Raw genomic sequence first — 15,501 nt, forward strand, 5'->3', positions numbered from 1 at the left:
ACACTTTCCTTACTCTTCCACACAGAGCGGAAGTAAACACACAGTATTTTGCATTTTTATCAAAGACTTGACTTTCATTGACCCATGTTATGTATAATGGGTCGAGGGATGAAGACAAGAAAAGAGAGAAGGAGAGACTGAAAACAGAGAAATAATCACAGAGCAGAAGCCCTGTTTGATGTTGATTAATACTTTACATGCAGGCTCTTCTTCCGATTAACAATGGCTACTGCTTATTTGAGTGCGCCTCCGAAGCCTTTGAAATGCAACATAATAGGAGGGAGGTAGACTCATTTTGTTATGGCAAACACAATTACGCAGCTACCATTAACTGCTTGAATACATTAACAATAGATATGTACATGTTTCATCATTGAACGGGGCTAAGAGAAAAAGGCTAGGTTGACTAGGGATGTAAGTATACAGGATTTGATCAGATATCGCAATATTTGTGAATATTTTCCCATGACTTGAATGAGATGTCTAGTTCGCTGTCATATTGATTTCCAGCTTAAGTTTTAGTTACCTCAAGTAAGCGCTGAATCTCTCCAGTCATTTTACAACCATTAACCTGGTCCCATGGCTGAAGCCTCAGTTTCTTTAAGGGTTGTTTGACTTTTTTTCTTTTTTGTTCTTCAATTAAAAGGATGCTAAAAAAGGCAAAAATGTGTACTTTCTGTGATGCATTAAAATATCTGTTTAACACAATGTAAGGTTAAGTTATTCCAGTATGTTTTAGAGCATTTTTTGAAGAGTTTGAAGAATATTTTAGATGATTAGCGGGATAATATCGCGTATCGCAAATACTTTGCATGACATTTTTATATTCTATTATATTCTATATATTCTATTATATTCTAGTCCTATGCATACACACTGCTTGCCATATTTCACACTACAGTCAAATGAAGAAAAACCTATAAACAGACCGGACATTTGTTGATACCAAACCGAGTAAGTGTGTGCAGAAAAAAAGTCCTCTTACCGCACTCTTTCTTTGGCTCATCTGATCGGTCCTTGCAGTCCTTGACAGAGTCACACACCTTGGAGCTATCGATACACTCTCCATTCTTACACAGAAACTTCAGGGGTCCCTCACATCTGGTGGCTGCAATGGAAAAACAGAAGATACTGTTGATCATCATCTGCACTTTAACATCACGGACGTTTATTTGCATGAGCTTTTGCAAACTGATTCAGTAACTACTGTGTCAGCTGGGCTGTGAGCAAGTTCAGTGGTTCACCAAATTATTGAAGTCTCACATGGAACAAGTGACAGCAGAGAAAAACTGTCCCACTCAAATATTCATATCATCTCACATAAAAAGCCAAATGTAATAATATCTGAAATTTCATTTTGTCCAGTTCCACAGTAGCTAGGGGCTTCATTTCCTGTAATATCATGTCGCAGTACACTAGTAAATGATGCATCATAGTCAGAAGAAGGAGAAGTTATGAAACCAAATAACAAAAAGCACAGGGCTGGATCCACAAAACTCAACATCACTATACGTAGTCACATGAATTTATGTCATGAAAAAAATGCAACAGAAACTCTGTGAAGTCAGTTATAATCCTGAAAAGTTTTCATGAGATAAACCCTACTTTTGACTTTTTAGGATAAGCATTAGTTCTGCATTAGCCATTCAATAGATTACATTCTGTAATAACCTCTTTATATTAACAGTCTCCACTGTCTTGATAGACACAGGGTATCCAGATAAAACAAGGCAGCCTTTGCCAACACCCACCTTATCAAAGCTGTTTTACATTACTGCTAATGCATACGGAACAGTCAGGTGGTTAACACTGAACTCAATCATTCATCAAAAATGAGTTCACATAACAACAGTCATTTTCTTCATGTTGTGACAGCGGTTGAATTTTAAGTATTTAAGAAAGTAATGTAAGAAGAGGGAGCGGCCGCGGTAAGCTTTTAGATGAGGAGTTGCAGCATTGTAGCCAGTGAAAACTAATATAAATTACATTAATCTGATATTCGACTATATATATTTTCTAAAACAACTACTACAGCACATTACATTAATGCCATACATTTAATTTAGATGACACTTTTATCCAAAGCGACTTACAACTAGACGTAGGCAGATAGCATTAAAGGTCTTGACTTAGGAACAACACTGGATTTGCCGCAACGTTACCGGGAATCGAACCCTGGTTTACTGAACAAAAGTTGCCCAAAGGCTCTTCACAAACTCTTGTGATTGAAAGTATTACGACAATAGCGGCAGACAGAATAACAAATAGGAAGACAGATTGAAGCAGACCCTTGGATAGAAGTAGAGGAGAGGTGAACAGGCAGAGAGGAGGAGGAGGAGGACCAATCTCTGCAGCCACACACATGCAGACTGTGAGACAGGTGTACCCACCGTTCACACAGCCAGATTCATCGCTGCGGTCAGGACAGTCATGGACCTTATTACACTGCTTGGTGCCGTGGATGCAGGAGCCGTCACCGCACTGAAACTCATCTGGCCGGCACGTCAACAGGGCTGTAAGAGGCACACACACACACACACACACAAACATCTGTCAATTTGGACTTGTAAATCCTCATTAATCCCTTCTAGAGGAACACAACATTGGGATCAGGATCAAACTAAGACTTAAGTTGCATTTCATCCCATCAGTCTCGTTTTGTCCTCAGCCGCTGCCAGGAGTAGTGTAAAAAATGGAGAATGCATGAAGCCAGGCAAACATGTCATTAATATCCCAAAACACAAGCTTTTCATCAACGAGGCCCAGTATGCTCATATTACTCCATTCTAAACCACAGTAAAAACCAATATGTTTGACTGAGGGGGGTGGGATTTAGCGTTATCACAAGATAAGCAGAAGTGAGGGAATGTAATGGAGAAAGGTGGCCACTGTAGCCTAGACACATTTGGATATTAAGGTACACAACACAGAGAGATTCGTCTCTTTCTACACTATTTCTCCGTATCTGGAAGATCCATCTAGAGATTTGATTGGCCAATAACGTAGAGCTGGAAACAGACACATACAGTACACACACGGAATATTCATCAGAATAGACCAGCAGCAATGTCAGAAAATATATTTATGAGAATTTGTCTTCAAAATAATTTATGTTTTTTTTATGACACAGAAAGTCTTCACCTAGTATTCACAAAGTATGTGAATATAGCAAAGCTAGTGTGAAGGTAGAGAATACATGGATTGCACAGTAAGCTATGGACACACACCCTAACGGTCTCAAGGCCCCCTCTCTTAATGCAGGCTTCCAGTTGGTTAACAGAACATCAATCTCTTTTAAGTGCTGCTTATATGACACCACCGCGTGTGAGAGGTGGGTTTGATGTGTGCACCGCACATCTTGATAATGAATAGTGGGACTATCTGGGCTTCACACTCTGGCTTAGTGAGACAGGAGCTTGAGGGCTCCCCTGTCCATGACCAGCTAATAGGAAAACCTGTTTTATCACACGGCCCCATCTCCGCACGGAGTTTATCAACAGGAACACATTCTTCACCAGACACATTTAGAAAAACAAACCCCCAACCCAACTCCCAGCGAGATGTGCTAAATGACAAAGCGACACCTTGGAAGATTATTTGTTGAGATTTTTTCTACTCTCCGGCCTCAAAGCAAACTCATATCGTAACATATTGCTAACAGACATAAAATAAAATGTAAAATATAACTGACCTGCTTATGTGTAATTGCCTTGGTCTGAAACTATCTTTGAACAAGAATAGTATAATAAATGTAAAAATAATACTATAGATGTTATGGATTAAATATATCCATAGTGATAATGCAGTATATGAACAATAACCCTGGTGGTCATTCAAAATACAGACAAAACCGATTCTAGCTGCGCACAGGAATTTAAGACCTGCAATCTGAAAAGAGTGTGTAAAGTTGGTTTGACCTGCTGTTGTTTTTAATTGAATGACACATGTGAGACTACAAAATGAGACTGAAAACCTGCTTTGAACCAAGTACAGAGGAATTGGGATGGCCCTATTGCCTCTTCACACTGAGTATCATCGTCCTGCGCCAATGTAGCCGAGAGGGCAGCCTTTTGAAGATGAAAGAGGGATTGATAGAGCCTTAAAAAACAACAGAGAATGTAGCCTATAAGCCCTTGCAAGATACAGAAAAAAAGAGAAGGAAGGTGAACAAGAGGGTACAGTATAAGGTCAGCAAGGCAAAGGAGATGAACAGAATAGAATAGAAAAAGACAGAGAGAGAGAGAGAGAGAGAGAGAGAGAGAGAGAGAGAGTAACTCACGGCAGTCGGACTCATCGGACTTGTCTTTGCAGTCTGGGTCTCCGTCACACTTCCAGGTCAGCCTGATGCATTCCCCGTTGGCGCAGCGGAACTCCCCGTCGGTGCAGTTGGTGCGGCGGTTGTTCAGGTAGGGCACGCCGTCCCCGCCGCAGCGCTCCGGCCCCTCGTCAGAGCTGTCTGCGCAGTCGGGGTCTCCGTCGCAGCTCCACATGAGGGGCACGCACTCCGACGTGTTGCAGCGCAGGTGGTTGGGCCCGCAGGTCAGAGGGGACGCGCATTTCAGCTCGTCGCTGCCGTCGCCGCAGTCGTCGTCGCCGTCGCACAAGTAGACCGTGGCTAAGCATTTGCGGTTGGCACACATGAACTCGCCGCTGGGGCAGGCTTTGGCATCTACAGGGGGAGGAAGAAGAAGAAGAAGAAAACTCAGAAAGTATTCGGAAGAGCAAATGAAGGGTCCCTGCATCTTCCTGGAGCATGGAAGGTGTAGCATTTATACTAAATGTACAGTTTTGTGATTATGATGCTGATTTAGCTCATTTCAGTCGGTACTGTGTGCGCACTGAAAAGATTTGCTTTCAGCGCACACAGTTCAGACGGGGAGTGGGTTGTGAGGAGATATTCACTGATTTTGATGTGTTTAAAGGCCCGTGCTTTAAAATGAACAGAAACATTACAATGAATTCACCAACCATTAAAAATGCACGCCAGTATTCAGATTTTTCTCGGAGATTAATAAAAAGATGAAAGTAGTAGAACCGGAGTTGAGAAACCTATTGCAAAAAATGACCTTCAAATACAGGGACACTGTGACAGAAAGTTTCTGAGATAAGCTCAAAGTCAATATTGATCTCAACGCTGGGGGAAAACATTGTTGGACAGGAGGAGAAGGAAGGATGGCGGTTATCATGAGAATAAGGTGAGGGGCTTCCTCTCATGTGGAGCCAAAGATAATGAAACTCTCACTCTGCTATCAGACGGTTCTTCTCCTCTCTCTCTCTCTCTCTCTCTCTCTCTCTCCGATTTCTAATGTGCCCTTTTTTCTTGTCTGCTCCCCGATTCGTACTCTGTCAGCACACAGACACCTTAGTTCTATAATAGGTTACAGTTAAATTACATTCTACCTTAGAGGAGTAACGACGAGGACAATGAAGTTGAGAAGAATGTTTTAAAGTTTGAAGGCTACACAGCTATGCTACACAGTAAGGATGTGTCTGTGACGGATATAATAATAATAATAATAATAATAATACATTTTATTTATATAGCGCTTTTCTCGCAGTCAAAGCGCTTTACATAGGAGACACAACAATAAACAGACTAAAAGAACATGTAAAGTTGATGGGCTTGGGTTGGAGGGTGATCTAGGGCTAGGCAGAGGAGAAGAGATGGGTCTTGAGGTTGGACTGAAAGATGGTGAGGGACTCATAGTCACGGATATGTTGGGGGAGGCTGTTCCAGAGCCTGGGAGCTGCCCTGGAGAAAGCTCTGTCGCCAAGGCTGCAGAGTTTTGATGTGTGGGTGGAGAGGAGACTGGCTGAGGAGGATCTGAGGGCCTGGGGGGCTTGATAGGGGGAGAGGAGGTCATATAGAAATATAGAAATTGTAAAATCTGAATGTAAGTCTCTCCCCTTCCAAAAACTAAAATTAATCATTGTGTCCTCTAGCTATTTTGTCCATTTGAATAATACAATAACACGTGGCAAATAACACATTCCCGAGGCCTCATTTTCCTTTAAATGTTTTTTTTTTATTATTATAAAAGGTCATTACTGGCCTTGACTCTATAATGACTAAATACTTTATTACTGGCTTTGGGCAGTATTGACCTTGTTCCTTACTGCATGAAATCTTTCTTTGCAGTAAAAGGAAAACTTTTTACAGTAGCCCTCTCCTCTTCACAAAGCCAATCTTAGAGGCTTATGTAAATCCTTTTCTGTCTCTCTCTCTCTCTCTCTCCCTACCTTTTCCAGCTTTCTCCCCCTACATAAAGCCTGTAGAAAAGCAGTGGGGCTGTGTAGAGAGGCAAGGTTCCCACTGGGAGAGCTCATAACAGCACAGAGGTCAGCACAGTCAGAATAAGAGCTTCATATTTACACAAACCACAGGGAACCTTTGGCTGTTAAAGCTGTTTACAGGGTGGGATTGCTGCTTTAAAAAACATTATACACAGAATCAGCACTTTGTAAAATAGTGGGATATTTTCAGTGACCTGCAGGAGATAGTTTACATCTCCTTAAGATCAGTTAGTTGGCTTGGTCTAGGCCTATAGGGTCAAGATATCACGTCAGTTCTCGGTTACTTTGAACTTATACTGATACCTAGATCAAAACACTGGCCAGTATGAACCAAATAAGCCAGTTCTATATGTTCTCAATAGAAATGAAAAGCATCAATTTCAGTAGTAGTCCTCGGGTGGCTGTTTAAAGCTTTAGCACTATAAGCAAACAAGATCAAGCGCAGCTTCAGAGAAGTGAATAATTATCACCGTAAAGTGGAATATCAATAGCATTCCCACGTGCTGCTGAGTTTAACTGGTTGAACAAACATCGGATGAAAGATAGTGTCCTAATTACTATCCTGAAGTATGTAATTATAGCATAAGTTACAGACACTATCTGTTTTCTCCATTGAAAAACATCAGCACTCAATTAATTGACTGGTTGATTGCCACAGAAGCACGGGGAATACAACTTAAATTAAAAACAAGTGTTGTGGATTCACTACAGCGATAGGGTTTATATTGAGTACAGTGAAAGGGTTATATATTCATTAATACTAAACAAGCTCCATCTGATGCTGATGTCTTTTATAACTACTGTCCGTGGTTATGCCCTTACCCTCACTCCATCCATACTAATTTGGCCATACATAATTAAGGAGATTTAATAGACATGATAATTTTTACACAGGGGGCAGACCATTAGTAGTGTACATGAGCGGCCTGGTTACACTGCAGAGAGGCTCAGTTCCCCAGTGAGGGAAATTAATTCAAGACTTTTGAGCAACTCTGAGCCATATAATGCTGCACAGGTCAGTGGGTTTTAAATAATAAATGAATCACATAGGCACCCAGCATATCACAATGTGAAATTCATCTACATTGTGCACTGTATATTATGTAACTAGCGTATCGCTAGAAATCAGACATACATACTGTAGTCTCAACACATGTTTTCTCTCTTGATAAATTCTAATAACTTTCATGATCTCCCGACTTCTCATCAGGTACATTTTATTATTAGTCCAATAATTTGGCTTATGACCAAATACCTTAAAAAAAACGTATACTTAAACAGACATAGCATTGCAATCAAAAACTTAAAGCAAGTGATGCTTTCTGAAATTGCAGACGGACTAAAAACTTTTCTGGTCTTTAATTTTACTTCTCAGTTTACTTTTAATGTTTATTAAGAAAAGAGTTCACTTGTATTTTTCCAGACAGGCTTAAACAAAACTTTTGTTTGCTATCTATAACGAATAATATATAATCAAATAGAAGAAAACTGTAATTTTTAGTAATAACAATTACATCAATATACTTAACTCACTGAGAGTTGGCACACAGTCATATATTACCCATTCTTTTTTTAATACCTTCGTTGAGAGTACTCTTTCTATGACTAAGGCCATGGAATTCAGAAGCTGGCAGCATGTGACCCACATTACTTTTTATGGCAGCTTTGGTGATGAGAGATTTTTGCCAGCGGCAACCAGTGGCTCGGATGTAGAGGCAAGAGATGAGTGGACGTTCTACTCACATTAGCCTTAAAGCTGATGACTGCATGCTGCGTGTGTGTGTGTGTGTGTGTGTGTGTGTGTGTGTGTGTGTGTGTGTGTGTGTGTGTGTGTGTGTGTGTGTGAATATTCAGGATGTCAAAAGAAAAAACAGACCTAAGGTAAACAAATAACTTTGAGTGTGGCAGGAATGAAAGAGGAAAAGTGAAACGACAAGAAGACATAACAGAGTTGTTTTTCATATTTTTTTCATCTGTACATGGACTAACATCTCTGAGCACATCTGTCCCTGTCTGTGAAGCTCAAAGTCCTTTCTGCTTTCTCATAGATATACATACATTAAGACTGAAGGAACGTTTAAGAACTGTCCACTCTGCTTGGTAGTAGTAGTAGTCACTTGAACACACACACACACACACACACACACACACACACACACACACACAAACCTAGAAAGGTAGAAACACACACACACACACACACACACACACACACACACACACACACACACACACACACACACACACACACACACACACACACAAACCTAGAAAGGTAGAAACACACACACACTGCCAGTTGAGATGGGTCACAGTACCTCACCAGGGATTTAGCTGGCTGACATTTCCTTTGATGCCACATACACACTGACAAAGGAAACACAGCAGTAATAGAGAAAAAGCAACTCTCTCTCTTCTGCAGTAACACAATCAAAAGATAAAAGGACAAAAAAAGGAGTGAAAGTAAAGTTCTTTTTGAAAGTTATTATTTTTCATTTATTTTAAACCTCCTCTCTGAAATATTATTGAGAAAGTAAGCTACTAACTGTGGGCAAATTCATGGAGTGATTGCAAAATGAAACAGAGGTGAAACAAAGGACTCACCGTTTAGCTAAATTGAACACCTGTCTAGATTTTCGATTAGCCGAAGGAAATTAGGGAGAATTTTTGTCCGCTGAGTCTTTTAGTCCTGTTTAAACAAGTCCTGTGTTAAAGCCTCATCAGTATCTGCCAATTCAGTTTTACTACGCGGACAGAGAGACAGCTGTGAGGAGTGCAGAAAGTCATTGTTTGCCTCTATCCAGGCAGCTTTAATTAAATATGAATAGAGAACACGAGCCAAAACACAACCACACAGAAATATTACATGCACAACTCCAGGCAGTCAACTCAAGCTGATGCCATAGTGCAAATGCAGAAAAACTCACTAAAACAGTAACACACAATTCCAGCCTGGCTCCTGTGCCTTGGCAGTAGATCCCAGCAGACGCACAGGGGAGAAGCCCGCTGAGTAAGTGCACATTAATCTCCACATCGCTGAGGGTTGAGGACAGTTCAACTTTTTTACAACTGGTGCTTAATGTTACGTTGATCAGGGGAAGCTTCCTCTGGTGAGGGGCTAGATTCTACTTAATACATAATTTAACATGTGGATGACTCAATTAGCAGGATGCCTCTGCAAGATTTACTTTTCATGTCTGCGGCGGGCTAAGCACTCTGTTAATTTCTACTAATAGCAGAGCGCACTGGGGCTAACTATCTAGCTGTGTCAGTTTTGAGAGTGCAATCTCTCTCTATTCGCATTCTGGTAAATACATGTTTAAGTGTAACGTGTGAATGTAAGCTTGAGTGTACTAACGAAGGCATTGTCACACAAGTTTCATTAGAAATCAAAAATACTGACATTCAACTTCTGACCGCAGGTGTTTGGCTCACATTGTATTTTGGTACAAAATAAAATCATTTGTTATTCATTAATTATGACCAACTACAGACAAACAATTAATAGTTCCGACAACCAACTTTTACCTTTTGAACTTCCTTTCCCACCAGAGAGAATACATTTAAGTAAAAGTGGAGCATGAATTGATGTGACAGTCCGTGGAATAAACTTTGTGTTGATTTTCCCCGGCGGGCCCACACAGCACTGCAGGATACAGTAAATGATTTATGAGTCACTACGTGTGATTTCATATCTATAACTCTTGGCTTGATTGTGAAAAGTCAGTCTAAAGAGAAAACAATTCAAAAGTCGAAACTAAGTAGAATCTGACAAATGGTATCTGAACCCTTTTGAAAGCTTTGGTGGTGTGTTGTGAAAGAGTATCCATCACTTGTTTTCTAATAGGAACGTGAGTAAAATAGATTGTATAAAGCTTAAAGCTCTGCCAATTTTTAAACCTGTGCACTAGGGAAAGGACAGCCTGTCTGTGTCGCATCCAAACGGTGCGTCAATTTATGCATCAATATTTTGAATTAACTGCACCGAAAGACAATTTGGCAGCCTCAAACACTGCAGTCTGCAGCTGAGCCTTTGCTGGATGGCAGGAGAGAAAATGCAATTGGATATACTGTATACACACTGTTCATGAAACAGTTTTTTATTCTCAATTTTGTGAGACTGCTGCTGCATCATACACATTACACATCTCTTCATCCATTCATCTCCTGCCTCTAAACACAAACATAACGCTGAGTTAATGCACCTTTGAAGTGAATTCTCCAGCTGCCCTTTTGTGCCAACAGCCAGCCAACTCGCAGCAAACAGACATACTCAGACATACTCAAAACCAATTGACACTTTTCCCACTTCTCCGTCGACTCACTCCATGACTGTATATGTGAAAGATCTAAAGCCCTCACTCTGCAGTGTTTCTGACACATAAGGCAATAAGCATTTGTGCCCGTTCCTAATTCTTTGACCTATAACTTCTTTTAAATTTGTAATTACACAGGTTTTCTTTGTCATTTACAACAGTCTTAACATAGCCTGGCACCGCCCGCCTACGTAATTCCGCTCAATTTTCATTTCCTTTCAGTAGTCAGTCTGGTCCTGCGGTTTTCTCCGCCAGATTTTTGGGCAGTCCAATCAGCGAACAGAGGGAGTGACTGAGAACAATGACGTGCTCAAGTTTCAGTTGTAGTCAGAAGCCGGCGCATGACATACGTCACGACCAAACGTTATGCGATTGGTTGGCAGATCCAGAGTGGCACTGGGCAGATCCAATAGTTTTAAACTTCAACAGACAACCGCCTTCAAGTGAGTTAAAGTTTGTCAATTGAGCGATTCCAGACCCTCTGAACAAATGAAATGAAGTACGATGGTCTGGTAGGACCAAGCTAGGCTTAACATACTCACGACTGAGAAATCCGCTGCATTAGTATTGAACATTAATATATTGCAGCAATGTCCAATATGAACCTCATTCATAGTTCACTGCGCTGGGTCACATAACCTTGAATAGTCAATGCCTGGTCCCCTCTGACTGATCTGCATTGAGGCCCTTGATTGAGCCATCATCTCTCAGGCTGGCATAGGGCCTAGTCAGTCTCCTGATAAACTGGCCAGAGCAGCACTTACAGGGCCTAATCTGTGATGTTATCTAGCGCTGTGCTGTGCTAGTGTTGGACTCCGTTTTTCCATCCTTGGGCATGCTGGACAGCGTATCTCTGAAGGGATTTTGGCCAGTACCCAGAGAGCGGAGGCCTGCTGCCTGCTCTCATGTCACTACCGAGGGGCTTAAGACTGCCACATCAATACAGGCATTAGAATGAATAAAGGATTAGCACAGGCTAGACTGGGTCTCAATGGACAGCGCCTTGAAAAGCCATCTAAGCTAGGAAGGCAATAGATCGTAAGTCAATGGAATTACTTCCACTTGTCCTGGCGTGAATGTGTGGAGCCACTCGGAAACTGGGAGTCATTGACTGTCCACTTGTAGGCCAATGTGACAAATAAAAGATCTTAGTTGCACAACAAAGTAAAAGCCATACACTTTTAATTTGGCTTCCTCCTTGAGAATAACTTTAAAATTGGGTATATTCTTAACGTATTGACAATAATTGCAAACCCGTCACAATATCAACATCCATACTGACACAAAAAACACTGTAAGCAAATGCCTGAAAAAATGTACTACATCATCTATAGGATTATAAGGAGATGGGTTTTTCTTCTGTCCCTCTGTGCATTTGATGCCACGTGCCACTTTGCAAATCTTGAAAGCCTTCACACTCCCCCAGAGCTCTGCTGTTTCAATCATTTTTTGTGACGTGAAGAGACAAGACGAGACGAGAGAGAGAGAGAGAAGAAGAAGAAGAAGCCAATTCTTCACGGCGCCTCAGAAGTAGGCCAAGGATAGTCCCTGCAGGGGGTTGGGGGTGGGAGCAGCGCACGGTTGGGTTGTCTGATTGGCTGGGTAGGGTTTGATGTCATGTGCGATTGGTTCTGATTGCCATGCAGTGGAAAGGCTAAAGACTCAAGTTCCAAATGTGACATCAGGAACCTCCACATAACAGGCAAAAAGCTGCAGATATCTGATATTCCACACCAAAAATAATTCCACATCAGAGGGGACTTTGTTGTAGAGTACAGCTGCCTTAAAACTTAAACCTCACTTCAAAACTCTCTAATTATCAAAGAATGTTCCCTGTTCCCTGTCCTCTGGTTGATAAGTGGAGATCAGAAAGCATGAAACCCCAAATACAAAAGAGGAGACTGTAAGCTTCATCAAAGTCATCCACTTCTGAACAGTTAAGACCTTGAAAGATATATAAAAGGCAGTTCGTAGCGGAAATAAATATGAGTGAACCAGCCAAAACAATGTATGGTAGAGGATTGTATCCTGTATGGTAGAGCACTGACAGCCAACTTTGGCAAACTCACCGGATGCGCAGTCCTCCTCGTCCGCTCCGTTCTCACAGTCCTTCTCCCCATCACATCTCCATGACAACGAGACACACTTGTTGGCGGAACCCCCACAGTCAAATTTATCTGGAGGGCAAGTCTGTTTGCCTGTGGGCGGAGATGAAAGAGATAGGGGCATTACTGCAGTGGGTTTACGGACGCATAAAGGCAGCAACCAAAACAACTTTAAAGACACCACTGGAGCGGTTTGTATCGCTCCCACTGTGCAGCTGAAACTCATAACTCCAACCACTCCGGCCAATTGATTTAACTATCGGAATAGCTTCTAAAGAGACATGCAGAAAGATCCTGACATACAGCAAATGCACAATTGGCCTTAAAGCAAAAGAACAACCCCCCCTTCTTTTCCTGCCAATCTGCTCTAGTTGGCTCAGGGTAGGTTTGATCCAGATTACACTGCGTTAAATATAAAGCATGTAGTTAATTATACATCTTTGCTTACAGTGCAGCCTCCCGGAATGAAAACAAAGGGTCAGCCAGGCAAATCATGTATCGCATTGATTGTTATTTTGTTTTTTAGTATATTCAAACATTCATCTAACGGTATATATTGTCCATACTTTTAGCTATCTTGTCATTCATCAATTACTTTTAGCTTGCTATAGCTAACTATTTTAAACTGTTCATTCATTTTACCAGTAGCAATAGCTATTTTCTTCGCTACAAGCTTTCAGAGGGTACAGCTCAAAATATATTGCAAAATAAATATATGCAGCATATATTTATAGGCCTACTGTATGTTCATTAAATTGACAGTTGAGCAACTCTATAATCTTTCCATGTATCCCGTGGCAACTGCAAAATTATTACATTGTTTTTCCGACGTTAACAACCCCTGCTACATGCTAGCTTTTGAAACTTTTCAATGCTCATGTTCTCTTGTTTTCCGCTCACTGAGAGCATTACATACATACAGCTGGCACACAATGCAATGACAAGATTGTTTGTAGCATGATGAATGAGAAAATGTTCCATAATGAATCCCATTTATGAGGTTATAGCAGAATCTCTGACGATGTCACAAGCAATGGTAGGTGTAAGCTGCATTGTGGATAAATGGACCAGACATAGCATCTTTCTAAACAAGGCACATCTGTTCATATGGAAATACAATTGTAGGAACAATGCACTGAGGCATATATTACATTCCTTTTAATCTTATGTACATTCAATATGCAGAAGTGCTTAATTTTGAAATGAGCTCCGGTATATATTCCCTGACACACACTAAATTTCCGAGTGCATTTAAGCTTTCAATTGTGATGCTTCTTTTTCTCAGTCTAAATAATTTTGACACAAATTTGTATGTTGGTTTTTATGTAGTGTAAATTCATATTCTGTATTTTTCAGCAATAAAATAAGTTATACAATAAGAATGAAGTGCAATGCAGGTTTTACCATTATATGATAAGAATAATAATGCTAATTTGTCTTGTTAAAGATTAGTGTACTGCCATGTGCTACCAGATTTTGTGGGCCACTTACCGATACCAGAATTTTAGAGAGTAATACATTTCTAAATGAAAACCTTTATTTTTCTGACAAAGATACAATTCATAATATAAATGTTCTCAGTGTTCTCGCATATGATAACACAAATCAAATACACACTTTTTAACATACCTTACAACATTGTTGATTGTTAAAGACTTAAGGTTAAACATAGAATAGACTTGTCAGACAAACATACATAATCAATATCATGAGCATTTCTTTTTTATGTCATTTTTTGTCATTTTGTTATAGCGACAGTGTAGATACAGACACAAAACATACAGAGGGTTGTAAGAGAGAAGTACAATGTGCAATAATGGTCACCAGCTGGAAACACTGCACAATATTGCACATCTAACCCCTAAACCCTATGCATTACATAACATTCGTCTGATGCATTTGTCAGTTAAGTGGCTCACAAAGCTAGATGTCATCCAAATTGAAAGTCCATCCCTCCGAAATAAACTAAGCTAAAAGTGTGTTAGAGTTTTTTGTTTTGGTTTGCTTTGATGAAATGCAAGTGCTAACTTGGGTGTTAGAGTCCTTTTTCTCTGCCATGTAGGCCAGCATCAGACGACTGAACTGAATAAGCGCTTATTTTAGTAACACCTTACAGAAGAAGCGCAGGCAAGCATGTGCCATGAGATATGTTTTCACTTATTTGAGATGTCAAGTGTCAGTCAGAGTGTAGCTCAAGTGCACAAAGTAAGTAGTTGTCTAGACATATCACCTTATACGGAATACACTGTGTATTTGATAATGACATGTCTGCACTAGGAAACCATTTTGGTTATGATTGAGACTTCACATGAATGGCAGCCGGCTGTGTCTTCTGGTATCTCACCTGCACTGGACATGCTGATATTTTGATGACCACAACAGCGAACATACAGTAGTACAGTACATGTCGATACAGTTAGAACAGCAGCAAGCTAATTCCGGCTGATACATTGGCCTGGAAGGAAGGTAAGGTGACTACACACGCATCGGTACAACTGGATGTTGTTCGAGTATGAAGGTTAGTTTTCTATCCCTTGACCTCTGTGTGTGCCTGCAGCATGAAGGGGTGACAGAGAGGCAGCTGGTGCTTGGGGAGATCGGGCAGTGAGAATGGCTGAGGCAGCCAGGCCCTGACCCCGAACACACAAGCACACGCACAAGCACACGCGCACACACACACACACACACACACACACACACACACACACATAACAAAATACTGGACACTTCAGCACTCCAGGGCTTATTCTACAGCAGGGAACACCTCCGGCTTACAAAACACTGTA

General features: G+C 40.9%; 1 protein-coding gene across 1 annotated transcript in view; it reads right to left on the minus strand.

Moving 5' to 3' along the window:
* LOC307254953 (low-density lipoprotein receptor-related protein 8-like) overlaps positions 1 to 15,501 on the minus strand; it is a gene marked incomplete at both ends in the record, with an annotated part of 115,261 nt that overhangs the window by 58,823 nt on the left and 40,937 nt on the right. Inside the window, 4 exons of the mRNA XM_080033529.1 lie at positions 986 to 1,108; positions 2,391 to 2,513; positions 4,280 to 4,669; positions 12,680 to 12,808. Of these exons, the coding sequence (XP_079889655.1) occupies positions 986 to 1,108; positions 2,391 to 2,513; positions 4,280 to 4,669; positions 12,680 to 12,808 (765 nt within the window). The remainder of the gene's footprint in view (positions 1 to 985; positions 1,109 to 2,390; positions 2,514 to 4,279; positions 4,670 to 12,679; positions 12,809 to 15,501) is intronic.

Source organism: Ammodytes marinus, assembly GCF_949987685.1.
Source record: "Ammodytes marinus genome assembly, chromosome: 9".
Taxonomy (NCBI): Eukaryota; Metazoa; Chordata; class Actinopteri; order Uranoscopiformes; family Ammodytidae; genus Ammodytes; species Ammodytes marinus.